This window comes from Sinohyriopsis cumingii, chromosome 6 (assembly GCF_028554795.1).
Source record: "Sinohyriopsis cumingii isolate HCF-2022 chromosome 6, ASM2855479v2, whole genome shotgun sequence".
NCBI classification, from domain to species: Eukaryota; Metazoa; Mollusca; class Bivalvia; order Unionida; family Unionidae; genus Sinohyriopsis; species Sinohyriopsis cumingii.
The window spans coordinates 72588975-72602279 of record NC_142966.1 but is presented as its reverse complement, the minus strand read 5'-3'; the positions used below and the strand labels follow the sequence as shown (position 1 = coordinate 72602279).

At 34.2% G+C, this 13305-nt stretch overlaps 1 protein-coding gene across 1 annotated transcript in view; it reads right to left on the bottom strand.

The window, feature by feature from the left end:
• Positions 1-12323, bottom strand: part of LOC149797196 (uncharacterized) — a 68236-nt gene extending 55913 nt beyond the window's left edge. Inside the window, exons 1-3 of the mRNA XM_089961873.1 lie at positions 12147-12323; positions 5877-5918; positions 4233-4343 (exon numbers count right to left, since the gene is read on the bottom strand). Of these exons, the coding sequence (XP_089817999.1) occupies positions 4233-4343; positions 5877-5918; positions 12147-12231 (238 nt within the window). The 5' untranslated portion in view covers positions 12232-12323. The remainder of the gene's footprint in view (positions 1-4232; positions 4344-5876; positions 5919-12146) is intronic.
• Positions 12324-13305: the final 982 nt, after the last annotated feature.

Here is a 13305-nt window from a genome sequence, read left to right as displayed (position 1 = left end):
AGAGCTATCAAAAGTACAAAGGTCTTGAGTATTCCAAAAGAATCCCAGTGGTATTCTGAGTGAATTCCAATTCTGATTATGTGTATGTGTCAGCAGTCTTGAATATGCTAATGTGCCAACTATCTTGTGGATCACAACAATATAATATGTCCTTGAATGAAGTCATAATAATCCCAAAATAGTGATTTAGTCCTCAATCAACGAGTACTCTGTACTTCCAATTAATCTTTTCAATAAATAAATTAAATCTTCTCAACTGAACACAAAACTGATTCCACTAAGATTGATGTTGAGACTAGGCAATTCTGAAGTAAAAAACTTTATATACATCTCCACCTGACCTATGTCACATTAACCAAACTGTCACCTTAATGGTTGTTGTTGTTGTTGTTCTAGGGTTTAACACCATTTTTCAGCACAGGATAGGCTATACATGGCAGCCAGTATAAGTGGTGGAGGAAGAACCCTGGAAAACCCAGGGAAGAACCACCAACCCACAAGAAGCTACTGGCAGGCTTTCCCACGTACCCACGCTAGCCGAGCCTTGGACTCGAACCCACGCAGACAGAGGTGAGATGGCAGTGATCCGTAATGGTGAGCACTTTAGACCACTCGGCCACTCGGGGCCCCTCACCTTAATGGATGTTACTATTCAGATAGAGGTCAGGCAGACTATGTTTTTCCAAGCAGAATATCAATGTTCTAAATTCAAAGTAAAGTAAATATGTTTACCTACAAATAATAATAATAATAATAATAATAATAATAATCTTAATACATAATCTAAACCCACAGACAAATATTAGCTATGTAATATTGTTAACAAAATAACAAAACATTAGTCAGGTAGTACCAGCTCCTACCCTCAATTATGGACTAAGGTCAATTACATAATACAAATTAAATATACACAGCATATAATCATGGACAAAGGACAACACACAATACAAATTAAATATACATAACAACTCTAACAAACCAAATACCTTAAATACATCTTAGACCTTAGAAATTGTGCACAAAATGTCACAGAGCACAACATTTCAGTAGTTTTACGTACACTTTTATTCACGTTAAAATGTTTGATAAAATGATAAATCCGAGACATACAGTTCTGAACCTGGATATGTAGTTTCCAGACACAGGTCTGAACTGGGGTTATAAGAAGCAGGTAGGGGCATGTTGTAGCACATGACCACAGTGAAGGTTACACTGCATCAAACCAAATAAAGTGCCTTTCATAAAGACAACCTGCCAATGTTATTTTTAAGATATACAACCAATGATGTTTTATATATAACTGTCTTTAAACATTTATGAATGTCAAAGCCATTCATGCTATTTGCATTTTGATAATCCTTTGTATTGAAATAAAGCAATTACAATTCTTTGCATTTATATTAACACAATATGACATGCAAGCACATAGTGACCATCTTTACACAAGCTGGATAAGAAAATGTAAACATGTTTTAAATGTCACTGACTAATTATCATTATGATCCAAAGACTAATAACATGCACTGACATATTTTTGATAAAGCATTACTCAACACAGCTTTAACCCTTTACCTCACAGAGCAAAGTTACCCAGTGCAGTGCGCTATAAATAGAACACCTGTTAGCTGTTCAACTCCATACACATAGGCCTACCTGTGAAGCAATGTAGTGTATGATATGTTTAACAGCAATTTTAACCATTTTACATTTTTGGTACACATCTATTATGTATGGAAAAATTTAACAGTAAAGTCTGATCGTTATAACTGTGTTATTATTTTTCACTGAAGGAAGCTGTGTGACCAAACGTAGCTGCCATTTCTCATACTTGAAAGTTACAAGTTTTTTTAACACTTGCATTTTATCGTATACCACAGACATGCCAACCCTGACGAGTCCGTCTCAGTAAGGCAGTTGATTTTATTTCCATAAGTTTGACCAGTTTTCAGAAAGGTTTAACAAAATACCATAAACTGTTATTGTAAAGCTGGAAAGCATAATTAAGTTCTGTATTCATAATGTGCAGCGACGATAAACATTATGTGATAAACATTATGTTCAACTGAAAAGTTTGTAAAGTACGCCTAGACTTTATTTACCACTAGTACAGTTGCACAAAATTTAGTACCCCACCCTATGGAGCTCAATGGCTTATTGCTATCTCTCAACTTGATGTAACTCATGGAAATTCTTTTTTCCATTCCACATGACGACGGCAATCATATTTACCGACATCAGTCATACTCAAATTGGCACATGATGGCCAATAAACATAACTGTGTCCCTTCCAGCTTATATTCACAAGAATCTGAATATTCCTTTTTATTTTTTTGTGTTATTAACACTTTTCAAGAGGCTTATTTCCCCTTTTGTCTTAAACATGCATCGCTTGCTGGATGCCATTTAAAAAAAATTCTATGATCAACAGTTTGATCATGCAGATGGTTGGCATATACAAATAACTGCAGTTTAAAGTGTCTGATGTGCTGCTGTAAAGTTAGTCTGGTTCCCTGACCAATTTCACTATTTCTAATATGAAACCCGGTTCTAAATCAAACAAGGATGAACAAACTTTCCGGATTTTTTGGCAATGATCATTTTCACGTAGTTTTTGCTTGTATACAGTAAGTCTGTATTTTACGGGCAAATTTCATAAAACTTACTGCAAAATTGTCAGAGTTGGCAGGTCTGATACCGTATTTAAATAAATCATGATTCTGGATTTATTTTAGATGCTGGAAGAATATAAAATCCCATGTTAATCATTATACATTGTCTTAAAATCAGCTGTTTTTGTATTTTCCTTTTCAAGTGATCATCATATTCATAATTCTGACTGGAAAGGAACACAATTCTCACAGAAATTAGTAGAAAACTTTGATATGTGGAATGAGTCATGGAATAGCATACTACTATCATAGGCCAAACAACAAGAAAGCTATTGAACAATACTAATGGCAGTTGAAGGAACAAAGCAATGAAAACCCAAAGAATGCTGAACTTCGAAAGTTCAACTTAATCACATCACATTGTTTAAAACAATGATTCCCAACCTTTTTTGGCAGCGAACTTAAAAAATAATTTTTGTTAAGTCTCATGACCCCATTTTGCAAACATAAAAAAAATTCTGGCAACCCTCCATGACCTGACAGAATGTCTTCACAACTCTGATTTGGGTCAAGACTTGCGTATTTGAGAACCACTTGTTTAAAACAAGAAACCGTAATGAAACTGATGAGGGTTCAGAACCTAACATTCTGGTCTTAACCTGCAGTGGGCACATTTGCTAAAGCATATAAAAAGAATAGATGGATTATTGTCACTTGTTTCTTCTGTCAGTGTCTTGGAAAATTTGAAATGGAATTAAACCAACTACATAAATGAATTTACACAATATAGTGCAATCATCATCTTTATTCCTTCTAGTTTCTGACAACATTAAAGAATGATAAGGTAAAGACATGAAGAAATGTTATTGCTGTAACAATATATATAAATAATTACAATTAGGCACACAAAAAAATGGTTTTGTTTTATCCGGTCGGCCTCCCGTCCTCATTTTTCACTGTCGACTATAGCACCCACCCACCTCAGTAAAAATATACATAAATTTAAACATCTTTTTAACCTAACCTAATTTTAAAACCAAGGCAATAGTAAACATGTTTTGGGGGTGGGGTCCCTTATCATGGTTATCAATTACTTTCATTATTAATTTATTTATCATAATTAAAAATTTCACAAGGAATGAGTATTAGCAATCTGACGTATATTGGTGGCACACAAATTTATGCATAATGTTCAAAATTACTGCAATGGACAAAAGAAAAAAGTATCGTTATTGGGACTGCAAGTTTTAGTGCTGGGGCTGCAACTTTTGTCAAGGAAGCAGTAGGTCATAAGCTATCTTACCTTGATCTGTGAGCTAGGACCTCACTCGATGTACACGTAAGTAAAATTACATCAAACTTTCTCCAAGGTTTGCAAAATTATTGACTGGACAAGCAAATGCTAACAGACAGACAGATGGATGAACAAACCGACAACACCATAACATAAAAAGCTCATCACGAGATAGGCATATACAATAGATTACTGATGAAACACCGTCTCACAAATCTGGGCTGCCATCGGTTTTTGAAATTGTCTGACCCTATGAATAATCCATCAGTCATTTTGTATGCTCAATGATAAAGACAAACATTTCGCAATACTTCATAATTCTGACTCACCTTCATGGGATTTATTAAATTTGTCAGTACAGTTCAGGAAGATGCAAGATCCATTCAAATTTGTATCACAACAGCCATCTGTCGTGTTGAAAGCTTTGCAACTTACATTCCCTGTAAGCGAATAAAAGTTTTAGAGGAATAAAATAAATCATGAACATTTTGACGGAAATTATAAAACCTTGCAAACCATGAGAAGTGGATGCAACCATTATTGCTTGTAGCCTAGGTAATGGCTGCTCTGTATTTAAGTGTTGTTGAATTAAGACTACTCATCATCATGGCATCCATACACAGGATTAAGGGGGAGCACTTGCCACCCCTCCTCCTCCCCCACCCCTGATTTCAACTTTAAACAACATGTTTTGGCCATATCCATAACATTTAATAGTGGCCCACTACATGATTGCCCCACCCCCAAAAATAATTATATGGGTGCCCCAGCTCATCGTGCAATAATTTAGGATACATACATACATACATACATACATACACACACACATACATACAATGTTATGTATATTTAATTTATATTTAATTTAATTTAAATGTTTGTTTGTTAGTTTAAATTTTTTTTATTCCATTACATGCTACTGTAATGTAATTTTATTTACTGGATTTGACATTTTCCAGAAATTCAGTTCAGTTTTTCATAAACACTAATAAAAGAACTTTGTATCTAATGCTGACCTGGTTTCTGACCTTGATTCACGAGATAAAGTAAACAACTTAAAAAAAAAATTTAATTCTTTCTTAGAGTAGATTTATAGAGTGAAATCGAGAAGGTACTTGAAGTACATGACAAATAACATGTCGCAATTATTTCGAAACTCTGGTTTTACCAGAAGGTTGACCCTCATCCGGGCATATGTTTTCCTGGCATATGTTTTGTGCAGTAGCCAGATTTAATATTGATGTATTGAGAAATAATTGTATTCTTGACTTAACCCTGGAGATGTTCATGTGTTTTTTGTTGTGACCAGATGGAGTTTAATTTTTCTTCAAATTATTTGGATTCAAAGAGATCATTTTTCCCTGTAAATACTTGTCCTATAAATTAATTCTTGGTCAAAGACAGTTATCGAAATTTACAGAATTCAAACAACAAACTATTATTTTCTGTAGTTCAACAAAGAAATGTTGGCACACCAATACTACACTGACCACAGCATAAGTCATCGCCTTCCATTTTGGATTTCTTCAGGATTCAAACTCAGTTTCATTAGGACTTTTTATTACTAGGACTTCTTTTTTTTTAATTCTTGGATTATTCTTGGATTTTGGTTGGATCTGATTCTTAAAACCTTATGTTCTTTTTCTCATTTTTACCTTGTTTTTCTAGGAAAATAAATTATTTGTTAACTTTTACAAAGCTTGTTTTTTTCACTTTATTTTTGTTATTGTTTAAAAGAGCCTAAACACTTAACAACATACATACATACATACATGAATGCATACATACAGACATGCATATATACATACTACAACATATCCTATACATACATACATACATACATACATACAATGGTAAGGTACATATTTTATCTTGTAAATCTTAAAAGATAATAAATGTAAATATGTAAACAGAATATTAGGCTTCTTGGTCTAAATTTTAAAACTCGGCTTTGCTGTCTTGGTTTTACTGACCTGGTGTTGGAGTTGTGGATGTCAGCATTGGTTTTGTAGCACCTGTAAAGTAAAGTATCACAATGTATAATTTTAAGCAACAAGACATGAGATTGCCATCCCGATTCACATAAACCTAAAAGCCAAGAGCAAGATCGGTTGGGCATGAAATCTGGGTCAGAAGCAGACTTTCTCTAGAAATTTCCTCCCATTTCATTTACTGCATACGAAAACATCATTTCCAGTTTTGCTCTATTTTTATCATCCTGCCCATATTCGATTCCATATCAGCATCATGTTCGATACTCAAAGGTCTCAGTGCCAGGATGCTTTTTGTCAAAATTGGTCAAATTTTGTTGAGACTTGTTAAAGATAAAGATTTGTAAATGTCTGTCTTATAAGACCCGTCGTATCGCCAGCCATATTATATCTGTAAATATCTGTCTTATTTTAATAACACTTGTTATATTGGATGACAGGTGCACATCAGAGCTGGGTATCACCAGCCATTTTATATGTGTAAATGTCTGTTGTATTTTAAGAACACCTGTAAGTTTTTATGGCAGATGTGCATCAGAGCTGGTTATTTAAAGCATCTTTATATCACTATACATATCGTAACTGCCTTTGTATGAAGATAGCATCATTTACATAAATAAAATGAAAACAATACAAGTTAGCCCATGTTTGCAAAACAACCATCTCTTGTATCATTACAAAAATCTTTAGCAATACTCTAAATTCCAACAAGAAAAAATTTTTTTTTTATGTGGCTTCTTCTAAATCTTACCTGGATATTGATAGATTACACTAGAATAATTTTAAAACATGTTTTTATTATATTCTGCAGACAGATGCATTCTGTGACAGTAAACAATGAGAAGAGCGTACCTATCTTGATACCATATTCTTATTGCACAGATTTAATGACCAGCGTTATGATCTGTCATTAGAGAACACCTGTCTTGAAAGACCATGATTTTGTTTTGACAGAAAACATGGTCTTAAAAAAACAGGTTCAAATGTACTTTAAACTGATTGTTAAATTATTTAGAATACTGTAATGGACAGTAAATACAGACTTATTATTGTCTTGTTTCTAAATTAATGTTATTAATCGCATAGCTCTCAACAGTAAGGCTGTTTGATTGTGAAGCCACTGAGTGTTTGTCAAGGCTTTGTACTTACATTGTCAGTCATTGTTGTTATAACAACTAAGTTTTTCTCACGGCTCTCTTTGAAGCTAACCGATATGAACTGTCACATTATAAGTACGGAACAATAGCCAGATTGCAACATGTATATGCTAGACCCTGAGGCTAATTATTCGCTTCATAAATGTTGCGAGTGTATGCCGACATAAAAAATATGGGAGGAAGCCAGTTGTATATAACATGGCCATATAAACTTGTTACTGGTGCCTTATTCGGCGGCAGGCAATTCACAGGTAAGTGGCATAAAATGCCGGTGTTGGCTCAAAGGAAATCAAGTGGGGGGTCGTAAATCCACCCTTACAGACTGCTGGGGAGGGGGCAATGTCTGCTAATTATGTAGACCATGGGTGAATCGACATCCACTCAGAATTGAGCAAGGCGTGGCCACCATTGGAATCGCAAGTTAAATCTAGTGCCTTGAAACTAAACATCAGTAGTCGCTAAACCATCTTGCGGGAATTACATAAGGAAGTTATAAGCTACTCCAACATCATTCGAAATTGGCAGGAAACATTGATATTCTGGGAATTACAAAGGAGCTTCGGAAAGGTCAGTGACTTATTTGCTCGATTGTCGCAATCTATTACAGTAAGGTAATTGTACTTTAATTATGTGCAGTATGTATACTTCATTACTAGAATCGTTAGTACGTAGAATTACCATTTGTAGGGTTTGATTCATTTGTAGTGTTTGATCTACATACATATTTTGAGACATGAGCAATGTTTGTGTAAAGAATTAATATTGTAATTGGTTATTTGGTTAATTCGTAGTAACTTCAGGCATTTATTCATGAGATATTCTAGATTTGCAAATGTTGAATTGAATTATAGCTTTGTATAATGGTTGCAGTGTGCAACATTAGTTACTATGAGTATTTGACTATTTGTGTATACTTTGTAGGAGTATAATGTGTAAGGATATATCAGCGCATGGATATGTGGGTATCTGTGTACACTTTGTAGAAGTGCAATGTACAGAAATGCGTCTGATAATGTGATATTGTTCTGTATAATAAGACTGAGAATCTATATATACCGATGTGATCAAATCATTTGATACATGCATGATAAGCAGTTTATACCGTGTATACCATACCAGAAAGTATGGGTATTTCGATGTGCACGAATGCATGACCAAAGAAGGTAATGGATTATCTGATGATAGATTGTTGCTTTATTTGAGGCTAGATAGCCAGAGGAAAATACTAATGTCTTTGTGTGTGTTCAGACAGGAAGCTTTTAGGGACCAGAGGAACTGTAGGAGACAGAGAAGGGAAATGCCATGGTACAGTTGGTCCCAAGTCTCTGGGAGACAAGAAAAGGAGAGAACGGAAGTGGAGGAAGTGAAGGGTGAAGGACGTGGTTGTTGGACTGAAGGTGTACTGGATACCAGTCAAGAAATAGAAACACAGAACAGGAAGAAAATCTATCACACTAAGTCAGATGATGAAATAGGCCGTCACTTGGTCGAGTGAAAGACGATTGATAGGGTTTTGAATATTGAATTTCATTTGAGGAAGGATTATCTGTAATTGAATGGCATTAAATTTGTGGTTTATTTGAATTTCACCTTTTGCATATTCAGTAATTTACTGTCGGCATCGCTGACTGGGGGCTCGGAGCTTTGCATGTCTATCACTACTTCAATTTCTAACAGAAACGAGCCAGGGTGGGTCTTCTGTAATAATTAAAGATAATACTGGGAACACCCCACCCCAACCTAAGGTAGTCAACAAGAGACCCTTTACATGAATATATGAAATGTTTAGCAATTTTAGCCAATGTTTTTTTGTCTATCACTAAATAAATTATTATAAAATTTGAACATTAATACTCTGAAATGTTTAGATCAAATTCTATCATAATAAACCATTATTTAAATTATATAATATTGATATTAAGTCAATGAGTCATTATAAAAAGAACTGCTGCCCCTGTTATTTGAGTCTTGAAATGTATGCCATTTGATTTTAAGACTGTTGATAAACCAGATGAAACTTAAATATGAGTCTGCATTCCATCCCTAATCCCATCCTATGAGCTAGTATCACAGAGATCTCATGGAGAGTAGGTCTAAGTTTAATGAGAGTTTATTAGCCTCAAAGAGTACAGTGAGTCAATGAGTGGTCATCAAGTTAGTTCCCAGTGCTATACTGTAACAACATTTGAACTAAAATAGCTTTATAACTCTGGGAAGTTTTAATCTGAATGACTTAGTTTTGCAAGCATATGTAGAGATGATGCCAGTATTTTTTCTAAATGGAGGATCTTCCCTCTTGTGAGCAATACAGGGTTGGGGGAGTAAAACTTCACAATTTACTAGACTCCTAAATATCTCTCTCTTTCCTCCCAATTAACCCTGAACTCTACTGAAATCAAAATCCTTATAAGATTCCCCCCTCCAATTCAGTAAGTTTAAATCTGCTACTTCCTAGTTTAACCTGTTCATTATCTATGTACTGCATCAATAATGTTCTGTGTTGAGAACCCCTTTCACAGCTTGCCGTATAAAGGGTCATATGCATAGCTAGCTTCAACAAGTTGGGAAAACATTTACTATGCTTGCTTTGTTGAATTTCCTACAGCTGATTTTTGTCTTATGCTGCCCAATACAATTCAACAGTACTGACATTATCCTAAATTATCAATTTAAAACATTCAATTGTAATTTAATTTATAGCTCAAAATTGGCATTATCTAGAAGTACTTAAATTGTCAAAAATTCATCAAGCCATATGTGTTCACCCTGATCTAATTTTACCTTCTGTATGACCATCTGTACCCAACATTTTTAATCCTATTCCAAGAGTTATATGCACTTGAGTTATCCACGATGAGGTGACCAAAAAAAGCACACATAACATGGCACATTTGTGGTTAACCACAATCCTTGTAAACTGGAACTATGTCTAGAAAGCACCTTTTCTGAATTAAACAGGATGACAGGGTTCAATACATTGCCTTTATACTACTGATCTATGAACTAACCCTGAAACAAAACAAGTCAGACAATACACCCTTAATGAGACCTAACAAGTTTGATGACCAACCTGATATTTATGTTGTTTGGATGTGATGTCTGACTTTAAGCAACAATGGTATTGAGTAGTGTGTTTGAAAAACCAGGGATAATGAACCAAATTTTAATATCTCACACACTTGGAAGCCAATACTGTAGCTGTTCCATGGTAGCTGAGGAATGATGAAGTCAGGTGAAATAGGGTTAAGTTTAATAAAATAAAATTATCTGTTGCTTTCATCCTTGGATTCCGAAAAAAACTTACCCCATATTCATCTTTCCTCATCTACCAATGCATTTCAACCAACTGCAACATATGTCAATGGAACTTGACAACATATGAGAGATGATTTGGCAACACATGAGAGGCGATTTGGCAACACATGAGACATATTTTGGCAAGAGTCAGTTGATCAGGGAAGACATTAAACACAAATATGAATGAAATGTACAACAAAAAAATGGATCAGGATAGGGGATGAATGGGATTTGATCACTCGCTTTAATATATATCTGGATGGGAAATCAGCAAGATTTTTTCTGTACTATGACTAAAGCAATTTGTCAATTTTTAAACAAGCCAGTTAAGTGAACTTTTGGAGTATATGTTTACATACAGGTCATTAAGTTGTGACACACAATGACGGCAGTGTAACTAAAACAAGCAATGCAAAAATGGAATGGAATGCAAAATGGAACACAACAAAAATACAGTGCAAAATGGAAATTATTTTTGTGTTTTTAATTTTTAATTGAAAACAATTAAAAGTTTTTAAATATCAGATGCAAAATACAAAATAGAATTAATGTTCAAAACTGACACTAATAATTGCCTAAAATGTGCGTAGATGAAAAAGTATGCAATCACGATATGCAAATGGAAATGGTCACTCATAATATAGCAAATATTTAAATAAATCAGATCTGTTTTATTTTATTTGTATTTCTTGTAATTTACACAATGGATGATCCATAGTTCAGGAGACCGATGTACTCAAGGTCTGAAGGTCACAGGGGTCTAATCCTGTGACGAGATTCTTTTGCAACGGACATGAGGGACGGTTAAAAACTCACGAAGCAGTCATCAAGCATGGTTCAAATCAGTTGGTAGAATATTCTCCGCATCATAAACATATTCATACTATACTTCTTAACTTAAAGACACATTTCTAATTATACCTTGGAGCTCGATAATAAGATAAGATAATTCCACTGCATTGGTAGATTTCCACTGTAAATCAGGCCACTCAGTCATATGAAACATAATACACTAAATTTATGTTACTTTTTAAGGATATCAAATTAAGAAACATTCAGAAATAATAATAATATTTAGAAATAAAGTTTATACATTAATAAATTACAAAGTTTTAAACTCCAGTAGTGCATGAGGATTTGTTTTGTGGCAGTCCATTCAAAAAAATATGGTTACATTATTTTATTATTATTAAATTTTCAGTTTTCAATTAAGTTAATAATATAAAAATAACCACAAAAAACAAATTTATCCATATTTCATGATATTGACTACTAAAATAAAATTAATAACTTCTGAAATCTCCTTTGCATATAATTATTTCCATTGCGCAGTAGTCGGTCACATTTAAGTAAAGAATTCTACTAGTACATCAATGTAACATTGGCACTATTATTTAAAGCAAACATTCAAATAATGACAAAAAGAGCTGTTATTTAAAAAAAAAAATGTAAATTTCCATTTCATATTTTATTTCCGCACTCAATCCGTTTTTCATTGCATATTTTAGTCATTATCCGATCACGGCGATTCTCAGAAATTCTCAAAATGATGCATTGACACTAGTACGTAGTAATATATAATATAGAGCACAAATTCACAAAAATTATATCTTTCAAGTAATATGACATGAAAAGTGCAGTTATCTTTATATATCAAAATCTAATTAAATCGAAAATAAAGTTTTTGTGAATGCCTTGATTCTATGTGTACGAGTCACGGGACTTGCAAAAAGACCACGTTGCACTTTTCTCGTCCCATGTCCGTAAACTTATTAAATGACACTCTGTAAACACTTGCCTGTTTCTTGTGCAAATCCTTGGGGCACCTTGTACCCTATATAGAAAATGAGAACGGCAAATTTTACAAAAATTGCTTTTTCCATCTCCGATTATGTGAAATAAAGTGTAAATGAGTCTACTATCGAAATCGATGTAATTTCCCAATTTCCGCATCAAGACAATGTTCTACCGGAAATTCGCTCGGCCATTTCCGTTAGGTCGTAAAGGGGGCGCTCACCAGTTATAATATACATTTGAAAGAGAGATATATGTAAGGTTAAGTTGCTTGCATTTGACACATGTACACTGGAGAGAATGTTGGCATACCTTTGTCCAAATTTGATGTAATGTGGCTGACATTTCTTTGGATACTGTACTTGTGGAAATTGTGCATGATCTAAGCACACTACTAGCTAAAATAATTGCTCCCTTGTGCTAAAAAAAATCAACATGAATTAGCCTAAAGTCTACTATCTTTAGCAGCTATTAAAATAGGGAAAATGAAATTCGCTATGCTAGATTATACCATATTCTCAAATTTCAATGAATGAATTACCAACTATATAAAATGTATAAAAAGCTATCGGTTCCTCTTTTTTTAAATACAATTTACATCTGACGTTCAGGAAGTGAAAATGATCAAGTGGAGCTAGCAGCTTTTTGAAAGATGCACATCTGGAGTAAGGCCAAGCTGACTACTCTGATACCCATAATACACCCATCAATCATACACGAAAATAAAGGGAATTAGAGGTTCTTTGAACAATACATAAGATATAAAGGCCTTTTGTTTTTAAATAAACAGTATAACCAGTAAGGAAAGCCAGGGAAATTATTTTTCTTTAAAAGTCCAATTTATGCAAAATACGAAATTTTAGAGCACCACCTAATTAACCATGGAAGAAATGAATTTAGGAATAAACAGCTATTTGTAGCCTGGTTCCCGACACTGGTGTCGTTTCCGTCCCTTGTTGTATTTAAGTATGACAGGAGAACAGTCTATGTAACTTTTTGAAGATTCGCCTCAAGACTGGTCCCCTGCCAACCATTCATGCGGAGACTTCTTGTTGTTGTAGGGTTTTAACGCCATTTTTCAGCACACGATAGGCTATACATGGCGGCCAGTATTAATGGTGGAGGAAGAACCCGGGAAAACCCCCGGAAAGAACCACCGACCC